The sequence below is a fragment of the Oncorhynchus clarkii genome, chromosome 25, assembly GCF_045791955.1.
Source record: "Oncorhynchus clarkii lewisi isolate Uvic-CL-2024 chromosome 25, UVic_Ocla_1.0, whole genome shotgun sequence".
NCBI lineage: Eukaryota > Metazoa > Chordata > Actinopteri > Salmoniformes > Salmonidae > Oncorhynchus > Oncorhynchus clarkii.
Window position 1 is genome coordinate 39,360,231 of NC_092171.1, and position 12,803 is coordinate 39,373,033.

The window sequence follows — 12,803 nt, forward strand, 5'->3', positions numbered from 1 at the left end:
ATGGTTTCCTGGGCTATCCATCTCCTTGATGTAATGTTGTTCGACTCTGCCTCTGTCCTCTAATCTATCTTTAATCAGCCCCACAAACTGAGTTATCCGCTGAGCCACCCTGTTATGAAGCGTTATAACACTACGTAAGGTTGTCATTGACTGAGATGTCATAGACTTGACTGGGGTTTATGAATTTAGCAATGGAGCATACAGTGGAGCATCAGGCACATATTCCAGTTGACTATTTCAACGCAAATAGTCTGTTATATCAGAACTCTGTTGAAATGGTGGAGGGAGAGAGAGACAGTATTATAGTCTGTTATATCAGAACTCTGTTGAAATGGTGGAGGGAGGGAGAGACAGTATTATAGTCTGTTATATCAGGACTCTGTTGAAATGGTGGAGGGAGGGAGAGACAGTATTATAGTCTGCTATATCAGGACTCTGTTGAAATGGTGGAGGGAGAGAGAGACAGTATTATAGTCTGTTATATCAGGACTCTGTTGAAATGGTGGAGGGAGGGAGAGACAGTATTATAGTCTGTTATATCAGGACTCTGTTGAAATGGTGGAGGGAGAGAGAGACAGTATTATAGTCTGTTATATCAGGACTCTGTTGAAATGGTGGAAGGAGGGAGAGACAGTATTATAGTCTGTTAAATCAGGACTGGTGGAGGGAGGGAGAGGAAAATAATCAATGCTGCTAGTCAGGTGGAGAGACGGGATCTGAAGAACATATGTAAATCCCTCATCTCACAGACAGACAGACAGACAGACAGACAGACAGACAGACAGACAGACAGACAGACAGACAGACAGACAGACAGACAGACAGACAGACAGACAGACAGACAGACAGACAGACAGACAGACAGACAGACAGACAGACAGACAGATTCTAGAATGTAGGAAGAGATGGACAAGATGACACTGACAAAAGGTGAACATCGTAGGTAATATATGTATGGAAACACTTTTGAAATCTGTCCTGCTCCTAGTGAATGTTTGGTGGGAAAGTGGCAGCTTCAAATACACAGTCATAGCAGTGTCATATGTCTCCATGTAATTGGGTCATTATGTGAAATTGAACCGTAAATAATACATGTTGAAGAGAAGCATCTGGTGCCATCAAGTCTATTTCCATGCCTCGTACTTTCTCTACATTTCTCAAATCTATATGTAGGTATGCTAGCTGTATTAAAATGACCTGCACTAAATCATTCATGGTCTGAACAGGGCCGGATTAATGCAGGGGCTTACCGGGGTTGAAGCCCCTGGGCCCAGGCCCGTGGGAGGCCCAAGAGGCAGCAAACATTATTATTATAATAATATATATATACCGTTTACATTGTACACTATATATTTTGTCTAAATAAGCTCAAGAGTAAAAATGTGTTTAACAAAGTCATATAATAAGTTACATGGACTTCTGTCATATAGTAAGTTACTCAATGGACTCAATCTGTGTGCAATAATACTGTTGAACGAGATTTTCGAATGAATACTTCATCTCTGTACCCCACACATAACGTTATCTGTAAGGTCCTCCAGTCGAGCAGTGAAATTCAAACACAGATTCATCAACAAAGACCAGGGAGGTTTTCAAATGCCTCGCAAAGAAGGGGACCTATTGGTAGATTGGTAGAAATAAAAAAGCAGACATTGAATATCCCTTTGAGTATTTTTTTTTTGTTAACCCCTTTTTTTCTCCCCAATTTCATGGTATCCAATTGGTAGTTACAGTCTTGTCTCTTCGCTGCAACTCCTGTGTGGACTCGGGAGAGACAAAGGTTGAAAGCCATGCGTCCTCCGAAACACAACCCAACGAAGCCGCAAGGCTTCTTGACACAATGCACACTTAACCCGGAAGCCAGCCGCACCAATGTGTCGGAGGAAACACTGTACACCTGGCAACCGTGTCAGAGTGCACTTCGCCCAGCCCTCCACAGAAATCTCTGATGCGCGATGGGACAAGGACATCCCTGCCGGCCAAGCCCTCCCCTAACCCGGACAACACTGGGCCAATTGTGTGCCAACCCATAGGTCTCCTGATCACAGCCGGTTGCGACAGAGAATGGACTCGAACCCAGAATCCCTAGTGGTACAGCTAGCACTGTGATGTAGTGCTTTAGACCACTGCGCCACTCGGGAGGCCCCTGTGAAGTTATTAACTTACACTTTGGATGGTGTACCAATACATCCAGTCACTGCAAAGATACAGGCGTTCTTCCTAACTCAGTTGCCGGAGAGGAAGGAAACTGCTCAGGGATTTCCAATGAGGCCAATGGTGACTTTAAAACAGTTACATATTTTAATTGCAGTGATAGGAGAAAACTGAGGATGGATCAGCAACATTGTAGGTACTCCACAACACTAACCTAATTGACAGAGGGAAAAGAAGGAAGCCTGTACAAAATAAAAATATTCCAAAACATGCATCCTGCTTGCAACAAGGCATCAAAGTAATACTGCAAAAAATGTGGCAAAGCAATTCACTTTTTGTCCTGGATACAAAATGTTTTGTTTGGGACAAATCCAATACAACACTACTGAGTATCACTCTCCATGTTTTAAGCATAGTGGTGGCTGCATCATGTTATAGGTATAAACTTGAGAATAAACTGGATGATCTCCATTCGAGACTATCCTACCAACAGGATATTCAAAACTGTAATATCTTATGTTTCACCAAGTTGTGACTGAACGACGACACAAATAATACTGTATACAGTTGGCTGTGTTTTCAGTGAATCGACAGGACAGAACAGCTACTTCTGGTAAGAAGAGGGGTGGGAGTGTGTGTCTATTTGTCAATAACATGTGGTGCTCAAGGTAATAAGCTGTAGACCACACTATCTACCAAGAGAGTTTTCATCTATATTTTCTGTAGCCGTCTAGTTACCACAACAAACCGATGCTGGCACTGAGACAGCACTCAACGAGCTGTAAAAGTAAACTAGAAAATGCTCGTCCAGAGGTGGCACTCCTATTGGCCGGGAACATTAATGCAGGCAAACTTAAATGCATGTTAATCTAATTTCTACCAGCATGTCACATGTGCAACCAGAAGAAAAAAACTCTAGCCCACCTTTGCTCCACACACAGAGACGCGTACAAAGCTCTCCCTTGCCCTCCATTTGGCAAATCTGACCATAATTATATCCTCCTGATTCCTGCTTACAAGCAAAAACTAAAGCAGGAAGTACCAGTGACTCAGTCTATAGGGAAGTGGTCAGATGATGTGGATGCTACACTACAGGACTGTTTTGCTAGCACAGGCTGGAATATGTTCTGGGATTCATGCAATGGCATTGAGGAGTATACCACCTCAGTCACCGGGCTCATAAATAAGTATAACGACAACGACGTCTCCACAGGGAACGTTCGTACATATCCCAACCAGAAGCCATGCAGTACAGGCAAAATCCTCACCGAGCTAAAGGCTAGAGCTTTCAAGGAGCGGGACACTAATCCGGACGCCTATAAGAAATCATACTATACCTTCAGATGAACCATCAAACAGGCAAAGCATCAATAGAGGACTAAGATTGAATCCTACTACACCGTCTCTGATGCTCGTCAGATGTGGCAGGGCTTGCAATTGATGAGGGGGAAAAAAACGATTTAATCGTTGTTAGAATATGGCTGTAACGTAACAAAATGTGGAAGAAGTCAAGGGGTCTGAATACTTTCCGTATTTAAAGTGTCTTGAAACGATGTTTGGTCACCTTGAGCTGCCAGGACAGTTTCAATGCACCTTGGCATAGATTCTACAGGTGGACCTAAACCATGCCATATCATCCATTTTGTATCTCTCATTTACTCAAGTGTTTCCTTTATTTTGTTAGTTACTAGTTGCCTACAGTCGGGAAAGCAGCCATTTGGGCAGCATGCAGATCAAATATACAGTGTGCTGAGTTGTGGCCATAGACATTTAATCCATAGAAGGGTTTTTGAACCTCTTACCCTGGCAATTTGAGTGTTAAACTCATGGGTACAAGTCCTTACTTGAATGGGAACTGCCATCTATAGATTATATTTCTACGGTAGTTTGCAGTTTGCCTTTCGTGAATTTCAAATGACATTTTCAGGAAAAACGTACAATTTGGAAAGCACATGCCTACCTTTGAAAAGAGAAGACTAATCTGTCTGTTGAACCAATAGAAACAACAAAAAAATACAAGTCCAAAGTGCATCTGCCATGACCACCATGACTAGTAGCCTATGGCTTCATCTTCATCATCTTCATCATCATCAGGTGAGTCAGTGTGCCACTGGAAATGTTATTTAGTTGCCTACTGTAATCCGGGCCAAGGTATGAATATCATATGTCATGCAACCAACCCTGGCCATCCAATGGCTCGGCAGCAAGGGGATACAGGGGTGGGGGGCTCGTTGTCATATCAATTGCAGATCAGTACAGGAGACATCGATAAAATCAAAGACAATCTCCATCTTACTGCCAGTAACACAGCTCTCTCTCTCTCTCTCTCTCTCTCTCTCTCTCTCTCTCTCTCTCTCATATACACAATAGTGTCTTGTATACTAGGCTACTATATAGTGTGATGATAAAGTCTTTCTGCCCATAAATAGTGGGCTAGGGAGCCATATCATGGAGCACTCTCGCCCACCACGGGTGTTTGTGATTCACTCCGTCATGAATCCTGAGGACTGGTAGTCATAACAACAGAGTAAGTTGTTAGAGCCCTACTACTGTATAGGTGAGGAGAAGTGAGTGGTGACTTCACAGAATGAATCGGGATGTGCAACGTTAAACATACATGTCCCTGTTAGATTCAAAGAGAGGACATGTACGTCTACCTGTTTTTCCTCTATCTTAAGATTCCTTTCTGTTGATTCCAGAAGCACTTTGAACAAAACCTATGCAAGTCATAATGCAAAGCCAGAAGATGTAATCCTCTTTCCCACCCACATATCCTCGACCTCAACGGTTTCATAGCTCAGTTGTTGATGTGTGAGTACTGACAGGAAAAAAAAAGAAGTCTGATAGATGTGATCGGTCATGTCATTAGGCCTGGCTCTCAACATTTACATATTAACATTTTAGTAAATTAGCAGACGCTCTTACAATCAGTGCCTTCCAGTGGTGCTCTGTGCCATTTCAGATCAGGGAGGACAATTTTTTTTTTTCATCATAACGAACTTACTTCTATTACATCATAAGGGATGACTGTCATTCATATTCTGTTCAACCAGCTCAATGTAACATCGATAGGTTTAGGCTACTTCATGATACTCTAATGTACTCTATACCCATCATGAGGTTGCTACAACCTAGCCTATGAATAGCCTATGAATGAAATTGAATGAATTCAAATAAATAATCATAATATTAAACATTTATGAACATGCAAGTATCTTATATCGGTTGAAAACTGAAATTCTTCTTAATCTAACTGCATTGTCAGATTTACAAAAGGCTTTACGGCGAAAGCATACCATGCCATTGTTTGAGGACGGCGCCCCACATCAACATATTTTTCAACCAGCACAGGTTTCACAAAATCACAAATATTAATTATTAAATGAATCACTTACTTTTGAAAATCGTCCTCTGTTTGCAATCCCAAGAGCCCCAGCTACAACATGACTGGTCGTTTTGTTAGATAAAATCCTTGTTTATATCCCAAAAAGTCGATTTCAGTAATCCACTCGTTCAACATGCCAAGATAGGAACCCAAAAAACTACACCTTATTCTTTGTTCAAACAAGTCAAACTATGTTCCTCAGGTATCCTAAAATGTAAATAAACTATAATATTTCATACGGAAAGAAGTATGTTCAATAGGAAAATAAAATAAGCTAGTGTCGTCCTCTCCATGGCGTGCACCAAGACTGATTTTCAAAGTTGACTCTCTCTATCCAAACTCATATTACTTCTTCATCATTCAAGTTACAAGCCTGAAACCTTGAACAAAGACTGTTGACATCTAGTGGAAGCCATAGGAATTGCAATATAGGACCTGGAATTACATAGGACCCATAGCTATCCATTGAAAGAGCATGGGATCTCAAAAAATAATAATTTCCGGTTGGTTTTTGGCTACCATATCACTTGTGTTATACTCTCATACATTAGTTTAACATTTTTACAAACTTCAAAGTGTTTTCTATCCCAATGATACCAATTAAATGCATATCCTGGCTTCTGGGCCTGAGTAACAGGCAGTTTACCTTGGGCACGTCAGTCAGGCGGAAATTCTGAAAAAAGGACCCTATCCCTAACTTAAGACTTCATATGAAAAACTATTCTCTCATTTAGGAGGCTAACATCACATTACATCTTCTCACAAATAGTTTCATATTTAATCATATTCATTCCCCACATTTGGATGTGAATCTGATCACTGGGAAATATAGACGTTCAAAGATACATTTACGATGTTCTCCTGTCCTTCATGAGATCCCAAAACACAACTGAGCTGACATAATTGTTCTTCAAGTACCCACGGACCACTCCAACCACTTGGATTTACAGAAATATTGTTTAATTAATTCCCAACTTTTGGATGATGGAGTTTTGGGCGGGAAGAATGTCTTTGTTCTCCATAGGTTTCTTTGCCCCTCAATCCTGCAAAACTCAACTGCTCTTAGTTATACTTTATACTTTCCAGTCTTATGATTAAGTCACACAAAGAATAGTTTGTATCAGGTTAGAAAAAAACTAGCATATAACAAGAGACAATTCTATAACAAGAGACAAGTAAAAACACAGCAAACCATTTCTGAAATTATATTTTTCCCCTCAAAGGGTTCTACCCGGAACCAAAAAAGGTAATTCAAAGGGTTCTCTTATGGGGACAGCCAAGAGTGTTGTAAGAAAAGACAGGTGCAAGGGTGTCCTCTCTGTTGTCTCTATGGTTCTCAGTTCATCTTTCCTTGATTCCTCACATCCTCTTTCCTCGTCTCCTTTTCCAAACACATTGGAGAAGAAGGTCCTAGGGAAGGAACCTTCTACAGTCAGTTGAAATGGAGATGAGGCGATAGGATGCTAGGAATCGCAGAAAGGCAAATTGTGTGTGTGAGCGTGCGTGCGTGAATGTGTCAAGGAATATCTCTTTACATTCCTTGGTACAGTGGGGCAAAAAGTATTTAGTCAGACACCAATTATTGCAAGTTCTCCCACTTAAAAAGATGAGAGAGGCCTGTAATTTTCATCATAGGTACACTTCAACTATGACAGACAAAATGAGAAAAAAAATCCAGAAAATCACATTGTGGGATTTTTAATGAATTTATTTGCAAATGATTTGCAAATTATGTTGGAAAACAAACAAGTAAGTAGGAGCTTCGTTGTCATCCTTATATATATTGTGTTCTGAGTTGGTCTAATAGCTCACTATCATACATCCTCTAAAAGCAGTTGTGATCAGATCCACTTTGTGCCAGATAGGATTTTTTTTGGTATCGTTTACCAATAGAGCCTTGTTTTGCTCAGAGGTAGTCATGTTGCATCTATCACCATAGCTCTGAGTCTTTCGTGTTTTTTATTAGGATCCAAACAGAAAACAAAACGCAACAAATAGAATACATAATATACATAATAAAATACATAATACAATACATAACACAATACAAAATAAAATACATAACATTATACATTATACATAATACAATGCATAACACAATACACTACATAATACAATACATATTACAATACATAACACAATACACTACATAATACAATACACTACATAATATAATACAATACAAAATACAATACATAAGACAATACATAACTAAATGCATAATACAATACATAACAATCAATAATACAATACAAAATACAATACATAATACAATGCAAAATAAAATACATAACATTATACATTATACATAATGCAATACATAACACAATGCAAAATACAATACATAACATTATACATAATGCAATACATAACACAATGCAAAATACAATACATAACATTATACATTATACAATACAAAATACAATACATAATACAATACACAATACATAATACAATACATAATACACAATACAATACATAACATTATACATAATACAATACAAAATACAATACATAATACAATACACAATACATAATACAATACATAATACACAATACAATACATAACATTATACATTATACATAATGCAATACATAACACAATGCAAAATACAATACATAACATTATACATAATACAATACAAAATACAATACATAATACAATACACAATACATAATACAATACATAATACAATACATAACACATACAAAATACAATACATAAAACAATACATAATACACAATACAATACATAAGACAATACATAACATAGTACAATACATAACTAAATGCATAATGCAATACATAACAATCAATAATACAATACATAATACGATACAAAATACAATACATAGTACATTACATAGTACACTACATAGTACAATACACAATACAATACATAATGCAATACAAAATACAATGCATAACACAATACATAAGTATAACACATGGTTATAGCATATACAGGAAAGATAGGAATGCAAATGGAGGGCGTATTGCTATATATGTATTTTTTTACTGTATTTTCCATTGTATTATATATTATGTTATGTATTATATTTTGTATACTACTGCATCAACAAAGGAATTATCTAAGTGTGTTTCAGAGATGGACAGAATATGAACCTTTTCTGATTTTAGTAAAGTTGTCAATTTCATTAACCTTTTTTTTCAGTCTACATATGTTAAAATGAGCTATTTATTGTCCTTTTCTGGTTTGCTTCTTTGTTTTTAGTGCTATTCTGAGAGGCTGATCCGAGGTAGACATGTCAGTGGTGTTTACATTTGAGCCAATGGTACTGAGTGGGCTGCCCACGGTGGATTTCTTCCTAAGACCGACAGTTTCATTGCAAACGGTGGCATTCAATTCTATGGGCACATGATCACTGCTGACAATACCCTTTAGAGCTAACAGTTTAAAGGAACATAGATGAAATATCAGATCTATAACATAATATCCATTCATCAGAGAGAGACATCAGAGTTTGGCACAGACTTTTTAACCATGTTTCAGTAATTATTAAAAAAATCCCACATTGGTTTGAGAAGCCAGAATTACAATAAGATAATTTTTTATGAAATCCAAAAACTTCTGACATTTACATGAGTTACTCTCTACTTCAGCACTGGTAACATACACGGAACACCTCATGGATAACATGTACATTGACTCTATCTATAAACCATGTCCCACACGGGATCCATCCCAAATTGTACCCTATTGTCTTTAGCAGGGATCATCAACTCCATTCAGCCGAGGGACATTTTTTTCTTCTTGAGCAGACGGTCAGGGGGCTGGAACATAATTTACCAAAAAAATGTAGACTGCAAATTGACCGGAAGAAGCCGAAATATATACAATATTTGATTAAAATGTAATCATTTCAAACTTAGCTTACATTTGTATATGATCAGATATACACTGAGTGTGCAAAATATTAAGAACACCTTCCTACTATTGAGTTGCACCCCCTACCCTCAGAGCAGCCTTAATTCATTGGGACATGGACTCTACAAGGTGTCGAAAGTGTTCCACAGGGATGCTGGTCCAATGTTTACATCAATGCTTCCCACAGTTGTATCAAGTTGGCTGGATGTCCTTCGTGGTGAATGACCATTTGTGATAAACACAGGAAGCTGTTGTGTGTCACCCTTCTGAATGTTACACATAAACAATCCATGTCTCAATTGTCTCAAGGCGTAAAAATCATTATTTAACCTGTCTCCTCCCCTTCGTCTACACTGATTGAAATGGATTTAACAAGTGACATCAGTAAGGGACTTTCATCTGGATTCACCTGGTCAGTCTATTTCATGGAAAGAGCAGATGCTCTTGTGGGAATAATCGTGGGAATAATTTGGAACAGATTTCCAAAATTAAAATCAATTGGAGCTGATTTGCTGGTGTTTTCACTGTATGTCCAATAATAAAAAATTAAATAAACACTTAAACGGGCCAATAAAATGACCTGGGGGCCAAATTCAACCCGCGGGCCACAGGTTTGGGAACCCTGCCCTATATAGTGCATCATATATGGAATCGGGTGACGATCCATGATGTCATGTTTGGATCAATACGTCTTGAGGAAGTGATCTTATTTTAACTGTCAGTATTCCTCCATTTCTCTACTGCCGTGTTCTGTTCACACTGAACTGTTTGATCTCTACTGCCGTGTTCTGTTCACACTGAACTGTTTGATCTCTACTGCCGTGTTCTGTTCACACTGAACTGTTTGATCTCTACTGCCGTGTTCTGTTCACACTGAACTGTTTGATCTCTACTGCCGTGTTCTGTTCACACTGAACTGTTTGATCTCTACTGCCGTGTTCTGTTCACACTGAACTGTTTGATCTCTACTGCCGTGTTCTGTTCACACTGAACTGTTTGATATCACTGCTGTGTTCTGTTCACACTGAACTGTTTGATATCACTGCTGTGTTCTGTTCACACTGAACTGCTTGATATCACTGCTGACCTATCTTATCCCCCCCCCCTCTTTTCTTCTGGCCCGGGGTGTGTAGAGTAAAGATGCTGGTATCAGGACTCTGGTTATGCTGGATGAGCAGGGAGGTAAGTCCTTATAGAGACACAATAATACACTCTAATATTGGACAACTGTACATGACTATATAAACTAAATATAATGTACTACGCTGTACTATGCTGTCCTACGCTGTAATGTACTGAACTCTATTTGCATAGTGCTAGTATACTATGTACAGTTAGAAAGTTAAATGTACCAGGGATTTTAAACTCAGTTATTTCTGTAATATATAATGTCTGAACTGTTTGCTGTCTTGCTTGTATCTTTGTCTTATAAGAGGTATAGTACATCTCCTCAGTAGACAGTAACAATGAGCTGTAGTATTGAGGTTAACTGCTTGTTGACTTGAGCATGGTTACAAGAAACATGTGGCCTTGCGGTTCAGAGGTGAAGTTGTTAGTTGATAGCACATCCTCTTTACTGAGAGGACACACTGATCAGTTATACTGGTAACGACAAAACATCTCATTCACATGCACTCAAACAGGAGACCATTTGTAGAATCCCTGGGTTAAGGCTTTGGTTAAGGAAATGGAACCTTGTGGACGTGGATCAGATGGATAAGGTTGGTTAGGCAGGAGAAACAGCTTGATATTACTGGTTGGTTAAGCAGGAGAAGCAGCCTGACAGTACTGATTCCTAGTGGCTGGTGATTTTAATGCAGGGAAATTGAAATCTGTCTTACCTCATTTCTACCAGCATGTTACCTGTGCAACTAGAGGCGAAAAATCTCTAGATCACCTTTACTCCACACACAGAGACGCATACAATGCTCTCCCTTGACCTCCATTTCACAAATCTGACCATAACTCTATCCTCCTGATTCCTTCTTAGAAGCAAAAACTCGATCAGGAAGTACCAGTGACGTGTTCAATACAGAAGTGGTCAGATGACGCAGATGCTAAGCTACAGGACTGTTTTGCTAGCACAGACTGGAATATGTTCCGGGACTCATACAATGGCATTGAGGAGTATACCACCTCAGGCAACGGCTTCATCAATAAGTGCATCGACGAAGTTGTACACATGGTGACTGTGCGTACATATCCCAACCAGAAGCCATGGATTACAGGAAACACCCGCACTGAGCTAAAGGCTAGAGCTGCCGCTTTCAAGGAGCGGGATACTAATCCTGATGCTTATAAGAAATCCTGCAACGCCCTCCGACGAACCATCAAACAGGCAAATTGTCAAAACAGGACCAAGGTCGAATCCTACTACACCAGCTATAATGCTCGTTGGATGTGACAGGGCTTGCAAACTATCATAGTTTACAAAGGGAAACCCAGCTACGAGCTGCCCAGTGACGTGAGCCTGCTAGAGGAGCTAAATGCCTTCTATGCTCGCTTCGAGGCTAGCAACACTGAACCATGCATGAGAGCACCAGCTGTTACGGACAGCTGTGCGACCACGCTCACCATAACCGATGTGAGGAAGACCTTTAAACAGGTTAACATTCAGACAGATTACCAGGATGAGTACTCAGAGCATGCGCTGACTAGCTGGCAAGTGTCTTCACTGACATTTTCAACCTCTCCCTGACTCAGTCTGTAATACTAACATGTTTCAAGCCAACCACCATAGTTCCTGTGCCCAAGAGTGCCAAGGTTCCGATCTAAATTACTTTGAAAGGCTGGTCATGGTGTAACTGATGTGAAATGGCTAGCTAGTTAGCGGTGGTGTGCGCAAATAGCGTTTCAAACGGTGACGTCACTTGCTCTGAGACCTTGAAGTAGTTGTTCCCCTTGCTCTGCAAGCTTTTGTGGCGCGATGGGTAACGATGCTTTGTGGGTGTCAGTTGTTGATGTGTACAGAGGAGCCCGGGTCGGGGCGAGGGGACGGAAGTTAAACTGTTACAATGGCTCACATCAACACCATCATCCCAGACACCCTGGGCCCACTCCAATTTCCATACCACCCCAACAAATCCACAGATGATGCAATCTCTATTGCATAATGCCCTTTAACACCTGCTCAAAAGACACATACAGTGGGGCAAAAAAGTATTTAGTCAGCCACCAATTGTGCAAGTTCTCCCACTTAAAAAGATGAGAGAGGCCTGTAATTTTCATCATAGGTACACTTCAACTATGACAGACAAAATGAGAAAAGAAATCCAGAAAATCACATTGTAGGATTTTTTATTTATTTATTTGCAAATTATGGTGGAAAATACGTATTTGGTCACCTACAAACAAGCAAGATTTCTGGCTCTCCCA

General features: G+C 39.6%; 1 protein-coding gene across 3 annotated transcripts in view; it reads left to right on the plus strand.

Moving 5' to 3' along the window:
* The window catches only part of LOC139383498 (synaptosomal-associated protein 25-B-like), a 68,544-nt gene that overhangs the window by 42,705 nt on the left and 13,036 nt on the right, over positions 1-12,803 (plus strand). For all 3 annotated transcript variants that reach the window (XM_071128058.1, XM_071128057.1, XM_071128056.1), the window contains one exon: positions 10,562-10,610. In XM_071128058.1, coding sequence (XP_070984159.1) covers positions 10,562-10,610 — 49 coding nt within the window. The remainder of the gene's footprint in view (positions 1-10,561; positions 10,611-12,803) is intronic.